Raw genomic sequence first — 25,598 nt, forward strand, 5'->3', positions numbered from 1 at the left:
ATTTAACTTTTTAATGTTATTTTTGTCTATAATTTTTTTGAAATTTATTATTGGGACCCCCCGAGTTTAAAATCCTGGATCCGCCACTGAACAAATCGATGAATGATGAACGTAAACAAATAAAGAAGTGCAGGTTGGCTGGTGGCTAACAAAAATCAAAGACAGTAGAGAGCCACACAAACACACATGCGATCGAAAAACTCATCCTTACTTTGGTGGCACTTTCAGTTTTTTGAAAGATGCTCCCATGCCCACGGACCATGGTCATCTGTCATGCTACTTTCACTTGGTATTCTGTCCAACATTTAAAATGTATCCGAAATTCAATGTTTCACATTGATTTTTCTTTTCTATATCAAAGAGATCAAAAAGTTGTTGGTTTTTTTTTTTTGACAAATAAAAACATTAGTGGGTTAATTATCAGTTGTTAATAGAAAGAGAAATTTGTGAGAATCAAACTCGCACTATAATGATATAATTCCTTTCCGGTAAAGCGCCATGTGCAAGGGATAAAAAGTTATAATGATAATAACACCCTTATAGTCAAGATTCTAAGCGTAAAATTTTGTTGTCACTTAGTATAGTTAGCCCACTCTGTTTATTAAGAGAACAGCTGGCTCCTTAAAAGTGAGGAAGAGTTCCTTACTCAAGATGTTTTGTTACCTGTTTTTAAAACTTCGTGCTTATGATCGAAATCTTTTATATATAAATTATTCTATAAAGATCATTCTTTAAAAAAAAATTAATCCAAATAAGATTGTTTAGTCAATCAACTACATCAAATAGATAGACAATTTGTAGTACTTTTACCCTATTCGACGACTTGTCTTTATACATTTCAATGACTTGAGGAGAAACTTGAGGAGAGACTTCTCCTCATCCATTGTGGAGCCAAGTTAATTCTATTTTCTAATTTTGAATATGTGGCTAAGGGAATTTCATCAAATCGCTTTCACATACCCTAATACAAGAGGTCCCCTTAGTTTTATGTGAGCGCACGGATGACCCGGTTCTAGGCCTTACAAAGACAAAAATTTAAATAGATGGGTTTCCTCCATGATCGGGCTTAGTTCAATAACGCATTGTCATTATTTTTTTATACAACTACACATTATTAGATCGTAACGCAACACTAATTTTGTTACATACAAATTATTCTCGTGAAAATGGCCCGGTGGGTTCAGATGACCTAGGACTGTTCTCCAAAAGTGGAAAGAAAAAGGAGCCACGCGGGACAACTCTGCGTTTACCGATCCACACGTGGCCATGAGGAATAAGCAACGTAGTTTTTTTTTTTTGGTAAAGGAATAGTCAAGGCAACGTAGTTGAAGTCCACAAGACCATGATACGTAGGAAGACAAGATAACACCGCTCCGTCTCATGAAATGGACAGCCGATGATACCCGTTGAAATTTTAACGGACTCCAAATCAACGGTTGCTGTTCCTCCGTAACACACACAATAGGACAACATTAAAATTCTAAAACCCAAACCTCTGCTTGTTCCCCCCTCCTCTCCCCCTTCCTCCTGTAATATTATCTCTCAGTGAGCTTCAGAGCTGAACTCAAAGGTGAGCTTTTGCTATGTTGTTGTTGTTCTATATATAATTATAACCCATTTAGCGTTTTTTACGGCATTCCTGGGTTTTTGAAGTGATTTCTGTTCATAGTTGGCTTAATATTGAATTAATGAATTAAAATGCTGTTTTTTTAATTGAAAATTTTGGTCTTTTCTTCTCATATGCATTTTTTAGTGCTTTTTATCTGTCAAATTTAAGGTTTCTGTTTGTTTTTTATGCTTTAGTTTGTGACTTTCTGAGGTTTTAAGGTTTCCATGTGTGCAGATTACTTGCAGAGGGTTTGATTTATCATTTTTGTGTTTTGATGGAATTTAAGGGTTGAAGAAGGTAACTAATTTGATAGGAAATTCCGCTGCTTTTTGTTTGGATTTGGATTTGGTTTCTCTCTCTTAGTTGGGATTCTAGAGAGAGAAATTGTAGACAGAGAGAGAGAGAGAGAGAGATAGAGAAATTACAAAGTTGATAACAATGGATCCTCGTCGTAGGGGTTTCTCTGATTCTTTCAATGGAGTTCAACTGGGTAACCAACCGTTGTAGCCGGATCCCGATTTGATAGTAATACCTTCTTTGACAATAGTTACAGAAATTTTAGTTGCCCTCAACCCGGTCTTACCCCGAACAGTGTGTCTTTGTACTCAAGTGTGAGCCCTGAGGATGATTCTGCCGAAGATTGTGACTTTTCGGATGTGGTCTTGAAGTACATTAACCAGATGCTTATGGAAGAAGATATGGAGGACAAGATTTGCATGCTTCAAGAGTCGTTAGAGCTTCAAGCTGCCGAGAAGTCATTCTATGAGGTCCTTGGAAAGAAATATCCCCCCTCCCCAGAGTTATTCCGTCGTTATACGCCAATCAATATGGTGAGAGCCTGGCTGAAAGTTTCTCTGGAACTTGGAGTAATTATATCACTAGTAGTTGCAACAGTGGTGGTTACTTTGGTGATACTACGTCGATTCAAAGTCCAGATGGATATTCATCTCAGTTACAAGGTCTTCCGTCATATAGCATTTCTCAATTATTTAACGGGTCTTCAACAAGGGTCAGTAGCCTGGATGGGCTGGTGGATTCTCCTAATAGTAGTATTTATACCCAGATTGGAATACCGAGAGCCAATCTGTTTGACAATTCAATAAGGGGGTTGAGGAGGCTAGTAGATTTCTTTCTGGAGAGACTAATTTGGTTGTTGAACTGGAGGCAAATGGGATGTCAGTTCACACGCCAAAGGTTGGGGCAGCGGCATCTTATGTCAAAGTGGAGAGAACGGATGAAGAAGAATATTTTCTGGTGGGTCAAGGGGAAGGAAGAATCTATATAGGGAGGACGAAGATGTGGAGGAAAAAAGGAGTAGCAAGTAAGCGGCTGTTTCGTCTGAATCTCCTTTGCAGTCAAAGATGTTTGATGTTGTATTGCTTTGTAGCACATGGGAGGGTCATGAGCGTTTGGAATCTCTTCGTGAGGCCTTGCAAAATGGAATGAGCAAAAGTGTGCCACATAATAGGCAATCCAAATGATCTAATGGAGGAAAAGGTCGTGGTAAGAAACAAAGTGTTAAAAATGAGGTGGTGGATTTGAGAACCCTCCGAATTAGTTGTGCACAGGCCGTTGCAGCTGATGATCATAGGACCATTAATGAACTGCTAAAGAAGGTTAGACATCATTTTTCACCTTTTTGGAGATAGGACTCAGAGAATTGCTCATTGCTTTGCCAATGGCCTTGAAGCACGCTTAGTTGGTACAGGTAGCCAGATTTATAAATGTCTTGTTAGCAAAAGGACATCGACTGCTGATATCTTGAAAGCATACCATCTATACCTTGCTGCATCTCCATTTAAGAAGATGTCTAATTTTGTCACGAACGTCACAATAGTGAATTTAGCTGAAAAGTCGACAAGGCTCCATGTCATTGATTTTGGTATCCTTTATGGTTTCCAATGGCCCACCCTTATTCAACGGATCTCGTGGAGGGAAGGTGGACCCCCAAAGGTTCGAATTACTGGAATTGAATTTCCTTAACCGGGATTTCGGCCAGCTGAGCGAGTTGAGGAAACAGGATGACGTTTGGCAGCTTATGCTGAGAAGTTCAATGTGCCTTTCGAGTACAATGCTATTGTAAAGAAATGGGAAACCATTACACTTGAGGAACTCAAGATCGACAAGGATGAAGTTCTTGTTGTGAACTTTTTATATCGGGGTAAGAACTTGCTCGACGAAAGTGTGTCTGTGGACAGTGTAAGAAACAGGGTTCTTGATTTGATAAGGAGAATCAATCCAGACATTTTCATCCATGGAGTTGTTAATGAAGCGTACAATGCCGCCTTTTTCGTTACCAGGTTCCGAGAGGCGTTATTTCATTTTTCTTCGCTGTTTGATATGCTTGAAACTGTTGTACCCCGTGAGGATCAGGAAATGATGTCAATTGAGAAGGAGATCTTTGGCAGGGAGGCTTTAAATGTTATAGCTTGTGAAGGCTGGGAGAGAGTGGAAAGGCCAGAAACATACAAGCAATGACACGTTCATAACTTGAGGGCTGAGCTTGTGCAAATACCTTTTGACCGAGAGCTTGTGAAGGTGGCAGCTAAGAAAGTAAGCTCTCTTACCACAAGGACTTTGTCATCGATGAAGATAGCCGATGGTTGTTGCAGGGATGGAAGGGACGAATTGCCTTTGCCCTTTTTGCTTGGAAACCTGCTTAAGAAACTTAAGAGGGCGCAAAAATAAGTGCTTGTAATCTGCTTCTTAGTTCTTCAGCATTAACACAGATACTTCTCTTCCGTAGATTTGGATCGTGTGATATTCTCTTACTATGGTGTCTGATAATCCAATAGAACCATCCAGCAAGGTACGAGTTTGTCACATGTTCACAATCTTATCCAAATATAACAACAAGAACAGTTAACTGTGCAGTTTTATCCCAGCTGTATTTTTATGAAAAAAACTCTTTACTTATGCTCATTAGTCTCTATAACTCTTAGTACATCTGTCATTGCTTCAAAAGGCGGAACTCTCATTCTGCACACCTTCCTCCCTTGTATTTTTAATCAGAGAGGAATGTCGATGACTATTTTGGAGTGCTAATAGCAGTGTTCTTAACATATGGTATTTGATGTGATGAATAATAATGTAGTTGGTGTCACAGCCCGTCCCGAATTATTTCTATTGGTGGTGTGAAAAGACTAAAGTACCCTTGAACGTTTGTGGTGTTGTATGGTTTAGGTTTTGGTTGTGGACCAATTAAAATTTTTCCTAAGTGTTTGGACCCAATTAGAAAAGAGATTTTTGTTTGTTTTGGGTTGGTAGCCCAAAGTGGACCACACACACACACCCAAACCCCCGTTGACCTTGCTCTTGGATTTTTCTGAAAGTCCGTACAACTGTACGGACAAACCTCAAACCAGACCATTTCCTCACGGATCGATGTCAAGAAGCCTGTTTTTGTGTTCCTTGTGAGCTTAGGAGTCAAATGGTGGTGGTGGTTGGACGTGAAAACCCCAGAAACTCGAGAACCCAGAATCTCAGATTTTGAGCACTGTTCATGTGATCGTGATCGTGGATTTCGTGGATCAGATTTTTAGAACCCATAATCTCAGATTTTGTGGATTTCAAGGCTTGAAATTGGTAAGGTTTTGTTCTACTCGTTGTAAACTTCATTTTGAGACAAATTTCATGAATTTTAGTTTGAGAAATGAAGAAAATATGAAGTTTTAAAGTTTTTCCAGAAACCGGCGATCATAACGGCGCCGACGACGGTCTCCGGCGAACCAAGGAAGACAAAGGGGAATATTCCGTCAAGTCTGACGGAATATTTTAACGGTGTCAGGTAACGCCATTAAATTGTGGTAAGGTTTTAATGGAATATTCCAAATGGCAGTTAAGTTTCAGTTAGGGTTTAGTTGCGTGTGGGGGCTTGTCTGGCCGTGCCTTGGCCGGCGAGTGGGGGCGCGTCTGTCCGTTCCTGAGGTTGAGTAGGTCATTGTGGTATATTCAAATACCCCATTTGAGCAATGTATGAGAAGTTATTTCCTAGTTTTGTGTATTTGCTTTAAAACTCCGCCTATGTCTTACATGGCCGGTCCCAAGCCCGGATAAAGGAGGAGGGGGAGGGCGTCAGGTAGTCGACAACCGGCACTCCATGATCACGTCGAATCCTTATGAAAATGAATCCAGAACAAAATCGCGCTAAAGCTAGGGCGTCACTCGTAAGTGGCGCGCTGTGTGGCCTGAGCACAGTGATAAGTGAGCAAGGGTCGCTGTATCTCCATCGGCACCCGGATGCAGTGTTAAATGAGCAAGGGGGCCATAGAAACTTCTTTTCGAACGACTCCACTCAAAGTTGTTTGGGAGCATATGCTCCTATCAACTTTACCCGGGACACACAAAAGAAGTACTTTGATCCTATTAGACGGGGGAAGGTGAAGAAGTTAGGACAGAAGGGTAGAGTTCAAGAGAGCAAAATGCGTTTAGGAACGTGGAATATAGGAACCTTAACGGGAAAATCTATGGAAGTAGTGGAAGTTATGGTGAGGAGAAGGATAAATATTATGTGCCTACAAGAAACTAAGTGGGTTGGTAGTAAGGCAAAGGATCTAGAAAACTCAGGGTTTAAACTTTGGTATTCGGGCACAAATAGAACGAGAAACGGTGTTGGCATCATCGTGGACAAGACCTTGGTACAAGATGTTGTAGATGTCAAGAGGGTAGGAGATAGAATCATGGCAATCAAGATTGTAATAGGACAAGAACTTATCAATGTGATTAGTGCGTACGCACCTCAAGTAGGGTTGGATACGAGTTCGAAGGAGAAATTTTGGGAAGATCTTGGAGACTTGGTGCAAGGAATTGCTCAGACGGAGAAGTTATTTATAGGAGGAGATTTAAATGGACACGTGGGTAGGGAGACAGGCAACTATGGAGGTTTTCATGGTGGCCATGGTTTTGGGGAGAGAAACGAGGATGGGGAAGCTATCTTGGATTTTGCAATGGCATATGATCTCTTCTTAGCCAACACCTTCTTTAAGAAGAGAGAAGAACATGTGATCACCTACAAGAGTGGGTCGTAAAAAACACAAATAGATTTTCTTCTAATGAGGAAAGGGGATCGTATAACTTGTAAGGATTGCAAAGTTATACCAGGAGAGAGTGTGGCTAATCAACATCGCTTGTTGGTGATGGATGTACATATCAAAAGAGTAAGACTAAAGAACAAGACTTGGAAGTGCCCAAGGACTAGATGGTGGAATCTAAAAGAAGAAAAACAAGCCATTTTCAAAGAGAAGGTAATCACCCAATGTGTGTGGGATAGAGAGGGGGAAGCTAGCCAAATGTGGGATTCCATGGCTAGTTGTATCCAAAAAGTAGCAAAAGAGGTATTAGGAGAGTCCAAGGGCTTTGCCCCACACCAAAAGGAATCTTGGTGGTGGAATGAGGAGGTACAAACAAAGTTGAAGGCTAAGAAGGAATGTTGTAAAGCCTTATACAAGGAGAGGACTGAAGAAAATGGTGAAAGGTATAGAAAAGCGAAGCAAGAGGCGAAGAAAGCTGTCAGAGAAGCTAAGTTAGCGGCTTACGACGATATGTATAAACGACTAGATACCAAAGAAGGAGAGTTGGATATCTATAAACTATCTAGAGCAAGGGAAAAGAAGACAAGGGACCTAAACCAAGTGAGGTGCATCAAGGATGAGGATGGAAAGGTTCTTGCTACAGAGAACGCGGTTAAAGACAGATGGAGAGGTTATTTTCATAATCTTTTCAATGAAGGACATGAAATGAGTGCTTCTTTAGGGGAGTTGAGTAACTCAGAAGAGTGTAGAAACTACTCTTTTTATCGTCGAATCCGGAAGGAAGAAGTGGTTGTAGCTTTGAAGAAGATGAAGCATAAAAAAGCAATAGGCCCAGACGATATACCAATCGAAGTGTGGAAACTTTTGGGAGAGACAGGTATAACATGGCTCACTGACCTTTTCAATAGGATTTTGAAAACGAAGAAGATGCCAAATGAGTGGCGAATGAGCACTTTGGTGCCTATCTACAGGAATAAGGGCGACGTACAAAATTGCATGAACTATAGGGGTATTAAGCTAATGAGTCATACAATGAAGCTCTGGGAGAGAGTCATTGAGCATAGATTGAGGCAAGAGACACGGGTTTCGGACAACCAATTCGGGTTCATGCCAGGGCGCTCAACCATGGAGGCAATCTATCTCTTACGAAGATTGATGGAAAGATATAGAGATGGGAAAAAGGATTTACACATGGTCTTTATAGATTTGGAAAAAGCGTATGATAGGGTCCCAAGAGACATTCTTTGGAGGGTTTTAGAGAAGAAAGGAGTACGAGTAGCATATATCCAAGCTATAAAGGATATGTATGAAGGAGCAAAGACTGCCGTAAGAACTCATGAAGGACAAACCGAAAGCTTTCCCATAACTGTAGGATTACATCAAGGCTCATCCTTAAGTCCTTACCTTTTTGCGTTGGTAATGGATGAGTTAACACGACATATTCAAGATGATATTCCTTGGTGTATGCTTTTCGCAGACGATATAGTGTTGATAGATGAAACTCAGGAAGGGGTAAATGCAAAGCTTAACCTTTGGAGAGAAGTGTTGGAATCTAAAGGTCTTCGCCTAAGCCGATCAAAGACAGAATATATGGAGTGCAAGTTCAGTGCAAATGGAGGCCAAAACGAGTTAGGGGTGAGGATCGGAGATCAAGAAATACCAGAGAGCGACCGTTTTCGTTACCTAGGATCTATCTTGCAAAAGAACGGAGAATTAGATGGAGATCTCAACCATAGAATACAAGCTGGATGGATGAAGTGGAAGAGTGCATCCGGCGTGTTGTGTGACCGCCGTATGCCACTGAAGCTCAAGGGAAATTTTTATAGGACGGCAATAAGGCCGGCGATGCTGTATGGCACAGAATGTTGGGCGGTGAAACATCAACACGTACACAAAATGGGTGTAGCGGAGATGAGGATGCTTCGTTGGATGTGTGGGCACACGAGAAAGGATAAGATTAGGAATGAGGATATCCGGGGTAAAGTAGGAGTAGCCGAAATTGAAGGAAAGATGAGAGAAAATCGGTTACGGTGGTTTGGACATGTGCAAAGAAGGCCTACTGACGTTCCGATTAGAAGATGCGACTATGGGACAGAGGTTCAGGGCCGAAGGGGTAGAGGAAGACCTAGGAAAACTTTGGAAGAGACTCTAAGAAAAGACTTAGAGTACTTGGATCTAACGAAGGACATGACACAGGATCGAGCACAATGGCGTTCTAAGATTCATATAGCAGATCCCACTCAGTGACTTGGATTTTCCAAGTCTCCAACCGAGAAGTTTTCCTCACTCGGGAAATTAAGGGAACACTACCCCAACCTACATGCTCCACTCAGAAAGCTTCAACATACAAGCTTTAACAAAAGAAAATTCAAAGAACTTAGCGAAGAAGGCTTTGGTGTATTTAACACAATACGTTGAAATGAAGGAAAACTTATTTATTGATATCCCCGATAAGCTACAAATATGTACATATACATGAGTCAAAATAAGCACACAAGAGGGAGCCTTCACAAAGGTTGCTTAGGAGAAGTCTCAGCAGTCGGTAGAGCCCCAGAAAGAGAAGGCACCGGAGGGGGATCATTTGGAGCCTCAGTACTGGACAGAACCCTAGAAGGAGGAGGCATCAGAGGTTGATCATTTGGAGCTTCATTACGCGGTACAGCCCCAGAAGACGAAGGCAATAAATGCCTTTGGAACAAACCCACAAATCTCTGATGATCAAGTAAAACCTGACCATCAGTTTCCTTCATCTGGTCAAGCTTCCTCTTCATGTTTGTAGCATAGTCATGTGCGAGCCGGTGCAACTGTTTATTCTCATGCTTGAGCCCTCTAATCTCCTGTTTGAGACTCATCACTTCAGCCGCCAATGATTCAACTTGGCGGGTTCGAGCAAATAGGCATTGGGCCATATTAGACATAGAACCTGCACACTGAACACTGAGAGCCAGCGAATCCTTAACAGCTAACTCATCAGACCGTTTGGAAAGTAGTCTGTTATCTTTGGGAGTGAGAAGGTTCCTGGCCACCACCGCAGCGGTCATATCATTCTTCATCACGGAATCCCCAACGGTAAGAGGACCAGTAGGGGAGACGAAGGATGGGCGCCATATGTTGTCTGGAGAAGGCGGGGCTGCCTCTTCAACAAGGTTCAAGTCAAAACGACGGTCAGAGGGGCCAGACATTTTCAAAGGTGTTGAAGAGAGAAGAGGTCGGACAAATCAAGATCTTAGAAGTGCAAGAATGAAGCTTCTACTGGTGGAGATTCAAGTGTGCTTTGGAACTTAATGCCAGCCCCTATAAAAATCTGCACTCGACGAAGCTTCAGAAATCGAAGAGGCGCCTGCTCAGAAATCGAAGAGGCGTTTGCTTTCTCAAAAGCTAGGCTGCTTAGAGATCACGAGGGTTGATCTCAGAAATCGAAGAGGCGTTTGCTTTATCAAAAGTTGGGCTGCTCAAAGACCACGAAGGCCGATCTCAAAAATCGAAGAGGCGCTCGCTTTCTCAAAAGTTGGGCTCCCCAGAGACCACGAGGGCCGATCTCAGAAATCGAAGAGGCACCTACTTTTCCAGCCTTTTCCAGCCTTGTCAGCACCTGTCACACGCACACTCAGTTTTGCGGAAATTATGGGCATTCTGTCAAAGACTTCTGGGGAAGTAGAAAACACATGAATCTTACTGTTCAATCACCCACTTCCCACACGCAACAATAGCTCATGGGTACCACATATAACTTTGCCAAAGTTCTCTGCCAAAGTTGAGCACGTGAAGCTTGCAGCTCCCACTACATCGCTCTAACCAAGAAGGGTAAAAGAATAGCAAAGAAACAGCACTAACAAAGTTTAGACCCATAAATTTTGAAGGTCTAGCTACCATATTATTACCCACAAGGGTAAAGGAACAGTACCACTGCTGGATAATTGGAAAGTCCCTGTGTGTCAACCTCTGTGCTTCGTGGCAAGGTAGACTAGCAAACATGCCCAACCTTTACTCACATTCGAGAAAACACTCCCAATAAGATTGCTTGCTCCAAAATCGAAGAGGCACCGTCCTCCGAATCTCAAGAGCCAGACTCCCAACATGACTACTTTCTTAAAAATCGAAGAGAGGGTAAAGGAACAGTACCATTGCTGGATAATTGGAAAGTCCCTGTGTGTCAACCTCTGTGCTTCGTGGCAAGGTAGACTAGCAAACATGCCCAACCTTTACTCACATTCGAGAAAACACTCCCAACAAGATTGCTTGCTCCAAAATCGAAGAGGCACCGCCTTCCGAATCTCGAGAGCCAGACTCCCAACATGATTACTTTCTCAAAAATCGAAGAGACACTGTTCCCCGAATCTCGAGAGCCAGACCCCCAGCATGATTGCTTTCTCAAAAATCGATGAGGCATCGTTCTCCGAATCAATCGAAGAGGCGCTCGCTTTCTCAAAAGCTGGGCTGCTCAGAGACCACGAGGGCCGATCTCAGAAATCGAAGAGGCACCTACTTTTCTAGCCTTGTCAGCACCTGTCACACGCACACTCAGCTTTGCAGAAATTATGGGCATTCTGTCGAAGACTTCTGGTGAAATAGAAAGCACATGAATCTTACTGTTCAATCACCCACTTCCCACACGCAACAATAGCTCATGGGTACCACAAATAACTTTGCCAAAGTTCTCTGCCAAAGTTGAGCACGTGAAGCTTGCAGCTCCCACTACATCGCTCTGACCAAGAAAGGTAAAAGAATAGCAAAGAAACAGCACTAACAAAAGTTTAGACACATAAATTTTGAAGGTCTAGCTACCATATTATTACCCACAACTGTAAAGGAACAGTACCACTGCTGGATAATTGGAAAGTCCCTGTGTGTCAACCTCTGTGCTTCGTGGCAAGGTAGACTAGCAAACATGCCCAACCTTTACTCACATTCGAGAAAACACTCCCAATAAGATTGCTTGCTCCAAAATCGAAGAGGCACCGTCCTCCGAATCTCGAGAGCCAGACTCCCAACATGACTACTTTCTCAAAATCGAAGAGAGGGTAAAGGAACAGTACCATTGCTGGATAATTGGAAAGTCCCTATGTGTCAACCTTTGTGCTTCGTGGCAAGGTAGACTAGCAAACATGCCCAACCTTTACTCACATTCGAGACAACACTCCCAACAAGATTGCTTGCTCCAAAATCGAAGAGGCACCGCCCTCCGAATCTCGAGAGCCAGACTCCCAACATGATTACTTCCTCAAAAATCGAAGAGACACTGCTATCCGAATCTTGAGAGTCATACCCCCAGCATGATTGCTTTCTCAAAAATCGAAGAGGCATCGTTCTCCGAATCTCGAGAGCCAGATACCACAGACCACTTTTTCAAAGTTCTTTGACAGAGTTAAAACATGTGAAACTGGCAGCTCCCACTACTGTGCTATGACCAAGCAGGGTAAAGGAATAGCATTACTACTTGTTGTTAGGGAGACTCCTATATATGTCGACCTCCATCCCCAACGGACAGGCAGACCTGTAAAAATGCTCAACCCTTCATCATATCTGAGAGGGCACTCCCAACGAAGCCTTTCGAAATATTCAGCTTTCTTTCCCCCCGATAATACCTCTGCAAACAAGCTATACTAGAGCAAGAATATCTCATATCATCAGGGTTAAAAGCAAGAGTATCCCATATCATGCTTTTTCCCTGTCTTTTCTTTTGGCCTTGTTTTTACCTGCAAGACAAGGAGAAAGAGAGCAATCAGTCAGCACTGGGAATCAAGCTTCCAACCAGGAACTGACTGCCTGGAACCCCTTACCTGATTACTTACCTGGCATTGCTCTCGAGTACTCATCTTCAACATCTTATGTTTCCAGGGAAGATTCCGCATCTGCTTGAGGAACAGATAGGGCAAGTGCGAAGGATACAAGGAAGCATGTGGAGACAAGCGTAACAGCACACGTGCCGATACATTCATTACTCTGTCAAAAGAAAAAGTATCCCATATCAGCAGGGTGGAACGTACTCTAGATTTGATGGACTTGTTTTGACCCTCAAATTCTTCAGTCGGCCTTATACTCTGGAGGAAACCAGAAAACCCTCCAGCTCAGTTCAAGAATAAGCCTGTGGAAAGTTACTTCTTCAAAAGCAAAAGTATCTCATATCATCTCTTCTCATTTTTCTTCTCTTTATCCTTCATGCTGCTGCAAGATGGGGAGAAGGTGAACAATCAGTCGGAGCTCTGATTGCTTACCTTGTCTGTCACCTCTTTCAGCAGACCCCCTAGCTCGGCGACTTGGGGGACTCCTACTACATGGTTTGTATCGCGCTTGACCAAGCCTGAAACTACAAGTAAGCTTCAAGTGAAATTGATACATTACCTTGTGCATCTCCACCAGTTAAAGATACCACCCCTGGATGGAGGAAGAGTACTTCCAGAGAAGATGCCACATCTACCTATGAGACAGATAAGGCAAGTCAAGACGACACCACACTCCGATACTTAGAAGTTTCGTGATTACGAGATCATTCTCCCACAATATTTCCTAATGTCATTTGTACTAAATCATTCACTTGTACTCACTAAATGAGAGCTTGAACCTATGTACTTGTGTAAACCCTTCACAATTAATGAGAACTCTTCTATTCCGTGGACGTAGCCAATCTGGGTGAACCACGTACATCTTGTGTTTGCTTTCCTATCTCTATCCATTTATATACTTATCCACACTAATGACCGGAGCAATCTAGCGAAGATCACAAAAAGCGATCGTTTTCGCTACCTAGGATCTATCTTGCAAGAGAACGGAGAATTAGATGGAGATCTCAACCATAGAATACGAGCTGGATGGAAAGAGTGCATCCGGCGTGTTGTGTGACCGTCGTAGGCCACTGAAGCTCAAGGGAAAATTTTATAGGACGGCAATAAGGCTAGCGATGTTGTATGGCACAGAATGTTGGGTGGTGAAGCATCAACACGTACACAAAATGGGTGTAGCGGAGATGAGGGTGCTTCGTGGGATGTGTGGGCACACGAGAAAGGATAAGATTGGGAATGAGGATATCCGAGGTAAAGTAGGAGTAGCCGAAATTGTAGGAAATATGAGAGAAAATCGGCTCCGGTGATTTTGAACATGTGCAAAGAAGGCCGACTGACACTCCGGTTCGAAGATGTGACTACGGGACAGAGGTTCAGGGCCGAATGGGTAGAGGAAGACCTAGGACAACTTTGGAAGAGACTCTAAGAAAAGACTTAGAGTACTTGGATCTAACGGAGGACATGACACAAAACCGAGCGCAATGGCGTTCTAGGATTCATATAGCCGACCCCACTTAGTGGGAAAAGGCTTTGTTATTGTTGTTGTTGTTGTTGTTGTTGTGTATTTGCTTTAAATAACGTTTATTTAGTTATTTCACATATAGGTGAGACCTATCAGGAGGACGAGTGCCATCAATCGAGGCTTGGGGGCTACGACCCTTCGACATACCAGTAAGTGGGCTTTTGGGTTTCCGTATATATTTGAGATTTTTCCAGAAAATGAATTTGAATAATTATACGTTTCGAAATGTCATGCAAAGTATATGTCTTTTTTATTTATGCATTAGTAGTTGAGTTGGAGCAGAAAATTTCGGATACTCCAATTCTCCACTAACAAGTAATCTTGAACACGTTGAGAAACCTTGGACACCATCTTCGCTTGTCAACAATGAGAGCGGGGGAACTTGCAAGAAAACACTCTGACGCTCAAGTCAGTCGTTGTTCAAAATAATTGCAAGACATTGTAAAGCTATCTGATACTTCCTTTTTTTCCTCTCCCTGTTCTCGTGGGATTCTAGTTCCTTTATAGACATAAAATACTTGGGCTTCAAGTTCCACTTTCCTCCTATGTCTCCATGTTCCATATTCCATGGAAGTGTTTGATCATGCTCCTTTATTCTAGCTTCACTCTCCCAAATTTAGGTAGTGGCTCATTCCTTGAGCCTTAATTTTTGCACCCACAGATGCCCTCTTTTTTCTCTACAAACACATATCATCTGAATTTGTAGAGGAAAAATATTTCTTTTGCAAAAATTCAAGTGACATCATTTTGTATGATACAACCAAACATGTAAGATTTCATGTGGATTATCTTCGAACATGAGTTTAGCCTTCGGCTACGATTGTAGTTTAGCCTTTGGCTATGATCACACAGTCATAATTTAACCTTCGAGGCGTTCATATGGTATTTGACCATGGGTTTTGGGTTTTCAACCCTCGGTCTTGGGCTTTGGCCATAATTCGGTCTAGGGTCTTTGACCCTCGGTCTTGGGCATTCGGCCGTTTTACAATCTTTGTGTTACTGCCTAAATTTGTGTTCGATCATGATCCTTTTGACCCCATTCGGTCTTAAGTTTCGAATTCAATTCAGTCTTAACCCATTTGATCTTAGGTTTTCGATCTTAATTTGGTCTCAACCCAATCGACCTTGGGTTTTCGATCTTAGTTTGGTCTCAACCTATTCGATCTTGGGTTTTTCGATCTTTGGGTTTTCGATCTTAGTTCGGTCTTAACCCATTTGATCTTGGGTTTTTTTTATCTTGATTCGGTCTTAACCCATTTGGGTTATCGATCTTGATTCAATCTTAACCCATTCGGGTTATCGATCTTAATTCGGTCTTAACCCATTCGATCTTGGGTTTTTCGATCTTTGGGGTTTCGATCTTTGGATTTTCGATCTTAGTTCGGTCTTAACCCATTCAATCTTGGGTTTTCGATCTTAAATTTTGAGACGTTAGTTTAATTTTATATTTTTGATCATTGATCTCAAATTCATAGATACCAGTTCATGATAAATCATTCATAAGCAATCATTCTAGTAATAGTGGAAAAATGTTGGACCTTAGCACGTACGCAAGTTGGTGCGGTACCCATAGTTGTTGCGCCTTAAACATTCACATGTTGAATTCTTCTATTCGAACATTCCTCTCAGGCAACTTCATTACCGATGGAGTTGATGTAGAGTGTTTTTCTTTTGCTCAGAAGTCTTAAGTACACTCCCTATAAGTGGCTTTTCAATCTTCTCCTATCCCATGTCCTAATTGCACAAATGTCTTCAACAAATTTTTGTTAGACTTAACTTGGTCAAGCAAAAGTTTTGTTCCTTCATGAAAACTATGCGTACTTGTGCATATAAGAGAAATTCAACTCTGCATATTCACATATACATCTTGATAGCATTGTCCCAAGGTTATGAAATACATGTTGTAAAATAATCACCAATTGTTTTGGTGTTCAAGTGAGGCATGAGAGTGTATCTTCTCTACCATATATCAATAAGCAATGAACCTAGATCCATATATCAAATGAGTAAAAAATATAGTTCAAGTGAGGCATGGGGGCCTGCATTCCTGATGTTAACGGATAATGAATCAAGTTCCACATATCGACATGCACTGAGAGCTATGAAAAGAGAAACAAAAAAAAGGAACTGGTATGTTCATATGGGAGCTTCAACTCCCACAAGAAAAAGCAAAGCAGCCGTGTCAATTTTCTCACTATCTGCAAATCAATGTATGCAATAGTCATATTATAGTTTCATACAATGTCATGTATATACCTTCCATTTAAGTTGATATACCAAACAGAGCGTGTCATGTCCCATGAATAGCATTGCTTTCCTGTTATATTAAGCCTATGAAGCTTAATGGCAATTGACATCTCAGAAAATATTTGATAATTGAGAATCTTATCACGATCCTATTGTCAAAAATTAGAATATAGTGAGAAGTCTTATCTTGTTAGGTGACTAAGAAATTCCTCTTAACACCTGCAATTTTATAACCTGTAACAATATCGTTTCATGCAAATGAGATTGTAAAAGAGGGGGCCAAAAGAATTCTTCTCTTGGAGGCTTTAACTTGTGCCATAAGTTCAGTCTTCTACCATGCAAATGATACTCAGTCATGAGTTTGGCCCTCGGCTATGACTGTGCCTTGGAGTTGAATATTAGTTGCCCTAAACTATTCAACACATAATGGAGGGATGTGCATTACTTATTCCCTTCTTTTCTTATCTGCAGATGACTCTTGAGACAGTGCCATACATTTAATGCACCTTGTGAGAATTAGGCATTTGAATGTTAGTTGCTTGCCCCTATTGGATCTGCTCCATTCAATAGACAAAGTATATGGAAGCATGAATTATGAATAATTTTATTGTCGCTCTTGGTAATTTCAATAACAACCATCATACACAACCTAGACTAGAGATAGCAGCTCTGTTACCTTGAGTTCCTGCCTCTCTCTATTGGTTACTAAGAATTTCACTGCACAAATATGACTTTTGCACAATTGGACGATTGCATACGTTACAATTGGACGATTGCATACATTACTGGAAAACTTAGATGCCTATCTATGACATTTGGGAATTTTGAACATTTCTTTTGTACAATTCAAAGCCATGAAGGGATGATGCTCATTCCCTCATCTTAAGTTGTACTAAAGAAGACCCGTAGTGAACTGTCTTACCGTACCATTTTGTTACATGCTATGATAAAAATGCATACTTCACACAATAACCTTGAAATAATAAAAGAGAAGAAATCTTCCCTGCTTAAGGTTTAGCTCATGCTCCATTTCCAATTAATTGGTGCTTAATGACTTTATTAGCTCATTCGAATTAGCATTCTTGGATGGGTCCAAGCCTGAGACCAACCAATCATCTCATTTTAGATGACAGTGAAGTGGATTGGAATAGCTGCAGATGACAAAGGCTTGTATGTTGCTGGGGATGAGTTGAGATTGCTTCAGCCTAATTTCACTTTCTACACTTGCATTGTCAAAGGTTCTTGCTCCCATTCAACTGTTTACTATTAACCTGTTCTCTATTCACTGAATTGTTTGAAATTTGTGAAGACATTGTAATGGAAATTCTTCTGTAAACATTCCGAAGTTAGCGAATCCATTTCCTCTTGTGATACTGCACGAAGTGCAATGATAGAAGGCCTAAATTTCATGAAATTGCAAAAGAAATCATAAAACTTATCTATTTGGGGTCTTTGACTCATGCCCCCACTGTAGCATGAATAATATCTACAAAGCAGCTGCGGAAGATGGAGGCTCGTACGCTGCCGAAGTTGGTTGGCGCAACGCTTGACTCTGAATCATTACTTTATACCAGGACTCTGAATTGATAACAACGATTAGTATTGTTGATATTTAATTAGGATTATATTATTATCATCAAATGTTATTTGTAATTTCTTGCTGATAAATACTACATAAAGAAGCAAATAAGTTCTTATCTTCTTGTTCGCATGATACACGACGTGCCCCAAATTCTTGGCTAGTCTCACGTTTAGCTTCCATTATCCTATTTCCGTCTGATCAAAAGCATCATTATCCAATAATAATATATTGTATTCAGGCTCATCTAGTGCAGTTCTCTTAAATGGTGCATTCTAACGCCATAGCCGTTTTGTAAATGCCACTTGAAATCCGAGAAGCTGGTTAGGAATAAAGCTCTTTCCCTGGTAGGCATGACCAACGATACCAATGGAGACAGCCTCTTGATCCCTCTGGAATTTCCTATTCTTGTCGAGGAAGACGAGCTGTATCGGCTTCAGGGGACCCGTCACCGATCGCAAGGGCAATGAAGATAACAATGGCAACGATGATGGCTATTAAGAGTCGTCTTCACCTCTGAAAATTTTCCCATGCTTTACCCTCTGAAGAATTTCCCATGTTTTACCGTTGCTCTCGGTTACGATGTCTTATAATGATTGTGCTTTCTTTCATCCAGTTCAATGAGAACGGGGGATAGAGAAACAGTCGAGGGTTTTAAATTGGGCAAAGAGAAGAAAAGAAAAACTTATTCAGGTTTTTGGCCCGTGCCCCCATTGTGGCGTGGGTGAAACCATGAGTTTTCAAATACGGCTTTTTGTGCGAATTCCCACAGACGGCGCCAACTGTTGGAGCGAAAAATTTCGGATGCTCAAATTCTCCACCAACAAGTAATCTTGAACACGTTGAGAAGCCTTGGACACTATCTTCGCTTGTCAACAATGAGAGCGGGGGAACCTGCAAGAAAACACTTCGACGCTCAAGTTTGTCGTTGATCAAAATAATTGCATGACATTGTAAAGCTATCTGATACTTCCTTTTTTCCCTCTCCATATTCTCGTGGGATTCTAGTTCCTTTATAGACATAAAATACTTGGGCTTCAAGTTCCACTTTCCTCCTATTTCTCATTGTTCCATATTCCATGGAAGTTTTTTTATCATGCTCCTTTATTCTAGCTCCACTCTCCCAAATTTAGGTAGTGGCTCATTCCTTGAGCCTTAATTTTTTCACCCACAAGTTGCATATATTTATGATTGGTGCTGCAGACACACAGGTAAGTGCCAGGTAAGTTCATAAATTAAAGATATGAGATTGCTTCAGTTATGCGAGATATGATGTGATGCATTGAGAGCTCATAAACATGCACCCTGGTGTGAGTGCTCCCCCCTAAAGTTAGGGCATAGTCCTTCACGTGATGTTCACCTCCCGCACCATATGCTCACCTTGGATCCAAGTTAGGTGCACAGGCTTGTGTTACAGACCATTTTAGGTGGTTCCGACTCGTAGGTGACCTGCGATCATTTGCACAGCCTTCACGTGATCGTAGCACTAGAGCATATTTATTTTACACCTAGTCTTGTCGTGCAGATCACTTTAAGTGGTTCTGACTCGTGTGCAGGATTTGATATGATTGAGATTGGTTATGAGCTATATACTCAGCCGTGCAAGTAACGTTAGGTGGATCCGGCTGATATGATATCTGGCATTGATATATTTTAACTGGATTGCTTATGGTATTTCATTGAGATACTTTGGCATGGCATATTTATGAATATCGTTTTCTGAGCATGATTTTGAGATATGTATATATATTCTATTTTTTGGGAAATTATACAGGATTTACGGCGAGGGGTTAAAACTTTTGAGAAATGAAATGATTTTGAAAAGCTTTGTCTTTGCCTACTCACACTTTCTATTTTGCGCCCCTCCAGGTTTTAGGTAGAAGTGCTTTGGTGGCTCTCGGGGATTTCGACGGTGGTTCTGACAGAACATCATAAATGTAGGATCACCCTTGGGTGTTGTATAATTAGTACTTGTCCAGTCGGACTGCACTTAGGCTATTTATGCTCTGATTGTGTATTTCACAGTTAATCTCGCACTATCACTTTATCTTATCCCATACTTTTAGTAGTTTGGCTTTTATTTACTCGTATTTCTCCATATCATTATTGCTTCCGCACTGTGCACATGGTTACGTCACTCTCACATGATGGCTAGTATGCCTCGATTTTGGTCGGGGTGTATCAGTTGGCATTTCCCTTGTTTATTTAGCTTGAATGGTTTCTAAGACAATATTATTATTACCCACTTTCTCGATAGATTATAATATCTTCTGAGACATCTGGAGTTATCCTGCATATAAAATTTGGTAGGCAAACTATATCACGGAAGTGATTGTTGCACATCTCTTAATCTTTTTGCACATCCCGAATCTTTCTCAAAACATAGATAAATAGGAACATGGAATGAGAAAACTGGTGTGCGGAAATCATTTCTTATATCACAGCGAAGCCAACCTTTTGGGATCAATGCAAAGATGCCACTCACTGATGGCTGTTTAATTAATCCTTTCACTTAGTACATGAACAATGATAGAACAATAGTTAGGGACTATGATCATTTTGTGAGGCAAACCCATAAAATAACGCAGTGTAAGCTGATCATTTTACGTCTCTTTCCGCGTTACTTGAATGCGTCCAGGGCTTCATGTACATTATGCTGACAGTAAACTTGTTCCAAGAAAGTCTCTTCGCTTAAACAATTGACATGGTTTTCCATGTACGGAATTTCTAATATTCTTAGAGAATTTGCGGTATCACAATGTGTATCCCTTGTCTTTGTCTCACTCGTCAAGTTCTTCAGGCAAACTTAGCTCGTCGAACCATCGAGGAGGATCATATCAAATCCCACCTACAAAATGTAAAATGAAACAGTTACCCTAAATTTAAAAACCCAGATTCCTCAAAAAATAAAATAAAAAAAAAATTTAAAAACCCAGAAAGGATTAAAGAAAATCCCAACAAAGTTAATTAGGGAATGTTAAGTTAAATAGCAAGGGGATTACAACGACAACTCCGCCAAGCAGTCAAGACGGAACCTTTTGCAAATCCGTACGTCTTGTAAGCTTAGATTTGGTGTTCAACGACTAGAATTAACTATTAAGAGAGAATGTGCATACAGTGAAAAATAGTGTGTAGAAATCGCTGTCATTTGTGTTGTTTAGGCCATCTCCAACCCATCCAGGTCGAGGGTTATAGGGCTGAAAATAGCCCTAAATGACACAAAAACCGTCTCCAACCGAAGGCTAGGCTAAAGGGCTTGTGGGCCCCACCATGCCACAAAAGGAGAATCAGGCCAATTGGCTGGTTTGGGCTGGCCCAAACCAGCCATCCAACCATCCCCCGCAGGTCTAGAGGTTTGAATCCTAATGGCTAGTTGCTGACATCAACTAGCCATTATATTTGAATTTAAAAAAAAAAATTTAATTCTATTTTTTTCCTATAACTACCTAAAATTCTATTTTTTTTCCTTTAACCATCTAAGCCATTAAACAACATTAAATAACATTAAGTAACATTAAACAACATAAAACTTATACAACATAAAAAAAAACATTTAACAACATGAAACTTAAACAATATTAAAAAAAAAATATTTAACAATATAAAACTTAGCCTACTCCATGATTGAGGTAGTTTAATTGAAGTAACCATATTAATTCAATTAAAACAATAAATTATGTTTCACCTTATAGCCCCTTTAGTTGGAGATGTTTTTTTGTTTCATGGCTATGTTTGTTCTATAACCCTCTGACCTTTTGATTGGAGATGATGAGAAACATAGTATGTCACTATTCATTAAAATATTAATTTCTTGAAAGACTATAGGGTTAAAACAAGCATCCCAGCCCTCATTCGGTTGGAGATGGCCTTATAGTCCAATTTAAGTTGGAGGAAGGTCGAGAAACACTTCAACAATCAAATCATGAGTTTTTTCTTCAAAACAAAGTCTTTTTAAAGTGTTTTCCCTGTCAATGAACACCAAATCCACACACCAATCTACGAAAAAGGTACAAAAACAAACTCTGGTGCACAGACATACGCTAGTTCCTTGATCCCTTTATTACATATTAAAATTGTTCAAACTGCATACACATGCTAGCTCCTTTTCTGCTGTTTTTTTCCCAGTACAAACAAAAAAAAACTCACAAGGGAAGATGTTCTCTTTGGCATTACAGATATTAGCCGAAGATCAAAATCGGGTTGTGATCTGGGAAAACAAAGCCTTAAAATCCTTGGTCGGTGTCCCAGTTCCCTCCGGCTTTGAGGCCAAATCAAATGCCTTAAACTTGGCCTCCTCGAACTGCAGTGCCTGATCAAAATATAGAAAGCAAACAAATCAGTACAATACATGGCCATTGCCCAAAAAGTTGATGCTGAGATGCATCATGCATGCAAGCTTTGAGGTAGGCAGAGAAAAAGGAAACTGTGAAACTGTTTATTTGCACACCCATGTACACAATACCTGAATGCAGACTTCTGCAACATCAGGTCTAGCAATGGTTCTTGTTTCGGTCTTAAGAAGCTCGTCATCCTTCCCTATAAGTAGTTCACGGATGCCGCCTTCTTTGTCTTGCAAGCCTCCGGCCCTAATAAAACCATGGAGATTTAGGTCAATTGGAAGTCATGTAGAATAACAAGAACAATCAATCAAAACATGAGTAGTTAGAAGTATAAGGTATAGAATTCAGTGATTTGAGCTTCTATTGTACGCTACACTGATGCACATAACACGCGGACAAGCTTTAGTATGAAAGCAAATCTAGGTATTTGTCAATCGCTCCAGCAGACAAGCTTTGGTATCCATATTCATCAGGGGTCACAACAATAAAGGGATGCTTTGGTGTTTTAGAAGTTTTCAAACATTGTGTTGGAAAAAAGATATAAAACCCAATGCAAAGTAGCATAAACAATGGCTTCTTACATCATCATTGTGAGGGTTGTTGTCATAAAAAGACTTCCATTTTTCCGGTAACAGTAGTAACGAAAGCAGCTAGTGATGTTACAGAGTCTATTTAATACGAACATATTGTTTGAACAAGTCTGAATATAACTGGACCAACCTTATGATTGTGTATGGAATTCCGGAGTCAGCCAAATACTGCTCAGCCTTCCTCTTCCAAACCTGAGTAGTAAACATAATGCATAAACATTTATAATTAACATAGAAGCAGGAAGGAATAGATCAGCAAAGTCAAATTCCATTTCCACAAACAGAAAGCCGAAAAGCAACCACAAAAGGCGGTAATTCAAATGTAGTAAAGGATTACTTACCAATATATTGCCATCACCCAATTTGTTCAGGGGATTGTTAAGATCCGTTCCACCCATAGACCCAACCAACACAATCTGCTTCACTCCCGCAGCCTTAGCTGTTCGCATTGTCATGTAATTCAAAACTCAAAGCTAAAATGAACCATGTTTTGAATGAATGGAAACAAGGATAAAAATTCTCACCAGCATCTATTTGGTTTTTCTGTCCAATCCAATCAACCTAAAATGCAAACCCATCTATCAGAACAATAGGATAAAACAGAGATTGTAAAAATCATCATTTTAGAACCACGTATTTACAGTGATCCTAAATTCATAAAAATGACAGAACTACCTGTTCAGGATATGACCCGTCTTCAAAATAGAACTCAGGCCTCCCACCTTTAGTTGGATCGAATCCAGGTTTCATCTTAGGCACAGCACTTGTAAGGATAACGAGAGCATCGATCCCTTGGATTGCAGGTAGAATGCTGTCAGCATCCCTTATATCTCCAATATAAAGATCATCTGCTCCACCAATGCTCTGTTTGCTCTCTTCACTCCTAACCAGACCCCTAGCCACATACTGGTCTGACCTCTCCTTTAACTTCTCATAAACCAGTTTACCTGCCAAGTTTCCACCAATACTACATCTAAATCACAAACCCTTTCCTCAAACAGAGGAGGAAAAACGATTTCCTCTTCCGCTTCCATCGCCATAGATAATGAGTAAATATAACCCAAAACAAACACATTCACAGTAACAAAACACAATTTCATTGCCATATATGTTAAGTTCAACTCACATTCACTATGCACTGACTGTTATTTAAATCACGAAACCTAAACCCTAAACCCGCGTACCCTTACAGCGGTGCACACACCGGGAATCTCCCCCACTCCATCAGACATGCTTCTCCAAACACCCAATTATCTCACACATTTCTGCTCACACACTATGGGACTGAGTAAAAAAAAGGGTTCTATGCGCAGACGTAAAAGCTCCACAAAACCCATTGCCCCACCATAAATCCCACAAACCCAAATACTAAAATACGCATCTTGTAATGCTTTGTACAAAAAGTTCTTAACTTTATTTAGATTCATAATCCAGGAATGACAAACAATAAATCGCCTAAATCCGCAGACCTGAGTTTAGCCAAGTTAACTAGAGCACCAAGTTCCATCCTATGCACTCAGGTTCTAATCCTAGTCCCGTAGCTTAAATGAATTTAGTGTAATTATCCTATCGCTTATTAAAAAAAGAAAAAAACCAAAATCCGGATTAAAACTACATAATCTAGAAATCCCAGCTCTCAATCAACACCTATAAATTAATTAAAACAGTCAACTTTATGTTAACGAGGAGAGAGAGAGAGAGTACCAGTTCTACCACCGGCTCCGGTGACAAGGACTGTGCTTGCACCCGAATCCGCCATCGCCTTTGTGACAACTCCTGCTCTCCCAAAACCCCTTATCGCCCTTCTCTGGATAAACAAGGATGCAGCAGAAAATGAAGTGGATTGAAAAGAAAGGGTCGAATTTTGTGGAACTCCTACCCAACTACATTTATGACTTTGACGGATGCTATTATTTGAGATAACCAATGGGACACGTGGGGCCACTGCCACTGTTGCCATCGTCACTGATGAGACCCAAGACTTAGTTGTACAGACCAGTTTCCATGCACCCTGGTCACTCAACTGCCACCAACTCCGCCAGAGAGAGAGCTTTGCTGAATTGTTCTTCACTGGTAGCTGTTACTGCAACGAGTTTGGTTGGTCGGTTGCTTACGCCTTATCTATTTGTCATTTGGATATGGAGTCATGAGTCATGACAGGGCCATATCTCATTTCCCATATCACATCAAGTTTTAATAGAGAAATAATGATCAATTAGATGAATGCTTAACTGGTAATTATATGGGTTTAATTTTCTTCCTCAGCAGAATTTGAAAGTTACAAACGTTTTACACAATTTGAAACTATTACAAGTAAGATATATTCTGTAATCACAAAAAGAAGATATTAGGATCACATATTTAGTAAACCAAACTAGATGAAGCCAATTACATTTAACATATATATAGTAGTCCTCGATAAACACATATTAAGATAACAGATTGGTTCAAGTACTGTTTGGGCCCAAAATAATAGTTTGGGCCGAGGGTAGGATCACTCTCGGCCCAGGAGGCCGGGCGGCAAAAGGACCATGGATCGGTCAACACATGGGCGTCCAAACCTAGGGGGGTTAGGACGAATCCTAGTGCAATGGGGAGTCTCGACGGGATCGGATATCCAGGAAACTAATCCAGCTTAGCTAAGGACTAGGTTCATAGTCCTAGTAGATGTAGGACTGGTCGAGGTGATCCGGAGAGGGAAACCTAGTCCGAGTAGGATTTAAACTCGGACTCAAGGTTCAGTACTATAAATAGGGGACGCTGTGCATCAGGAGAAGCCCCACAAAATCAATACAAAATTGCCCTGCGCAAACTCTCACAACTTGTGATTTTTCTTTTTCCTTTTTCGCTGACACATCTTCCGTTGGCATCAACAGCACTGTGGAAGCAACCGGTGATATC

General features: G+C 40.9%; 2 protein-coding genes, 1 long non-coding RNA gene and 1 pseudogene across 3 annotated transcripts; 2 read left to right on the forward strand and 2 right to left on the reverse strand.

Moving 5' to 3' along the window:
* The first annotated feature begins 2,044 nt into the window (after positions 1–2,044).
* LOC126618184 (scarecrow-like protein 9) lies at positions 2,045–4,272 on the forward strand (annotated as a pseudogene).
* Positions 4,273–8,106: 3,834 nt separating this feature from the next.
* On the forward strand, positions 8,107–13,973 carry LOC126617605 (uncharacterized). The gene is made up of 2 exons (XM_050285625.1): positions 8,107–8,736; positions 13,791–13,973. The coding sequence occupies exons 1-2, from the start codon at positions 8,230–8,232 to the stop codon at positions 13,935–13,937; spliced, it is 654 nt and encodes a 217-aa protein (XP_050141582.1). The 5' UTR covers positions 8,107–8,229; the 3' UTR covers positions 13,938–13,973.
* LOC126617607 (uncharacterized) lies at positions 10,303–11,244 on the reverse strand. Its single transcript, XR_007621422.1, has 2 exons — positions 10,798–11,244; positions 10,303–10,579 (listed from the first exon to the last, which is right to left on the reverse strand). It is a non-coding gene; the product is annotated as an uncharacterized LOC126617607 (long non-coding RNA).
* Positions 13,974–21,803: 7,830 nt separating the features above from the next.
* Positions 21,804–24,806, reverse strand: LOC126617604 (uncharacterized protein At5g02240-like). Its single transcript, XM_050285623.1, has 7 exons — positions 24,402–24,806; positions 23,373–23,644; positions 23,222–23,258; positions 23,039–23,136; positions 22,828–22,889; positions 22,230–22,353; positions 21,804–22,076 (listed from the first exon to the last, which is right to left on the reverse strand). Exons 1-7 carry the CDS (start codon positions 24,655–24,657, stop codon positions 21,957–21,959), a joined length of 969 nt encoding a protein of 322 aa, XP_050141580.1. The 5' UTR covers positions 24,658–24,806; the 3' UTR covers positions 21,804–21,956.
* Positions 24,807–25,598: the final 792 nt, after the last annotated feature.

The sequence above is a fragment of the Malus sylvestris genome, chromosome 4 (genome assembly GCF_916048215.2).
Source record: "Malus sylvestris chromosome 4, drMalSylv7.2, whole genome shotgun sequence".
NCBI lineage: Eukaryota > Viridiplantae > Streptophyta > Magnoliopsida > Rosales > Rosaceae > Malus > Malus sylvestris.

Coding starts and splice junctions, on each gene's coding strand:
- LOC126617605 (XM_050285625.1), top strand. CDS start 8,230: ATGGAGTGCAAGTTCAGTGCAAATGGAGGCCAAAACGAGTTAGGGGTG. Junction 8,737..13,790: donor GATGCGACTATGGGACAGAG/GTTCAGGGCCGA, acceptor TACGGGACAGAG/GTTCAGGGCCGAATGGGTAG.
- LOC126617604 (XM_050285623.1), bottom strand. CDS start 24,657: ATGGCAACAGTGGCAGTGGCCCCACGTGTCCCATTGGTTATCTCAAAT. Junction 23,645..24,401: donor CGGAGCCGGTGGTAGAACTG/GTACTCTCTCTC, acceptor GAAACTTGGCAG/GTAAACTGGTTTATGAGAAG. Junction 22,077..22,229: donor TTGCAGAAGTCTGCATTCAG/GTATTGTGTACA, acceptor TATTTTGATCAG/GCACTGCAGTTCGAGGAGGC.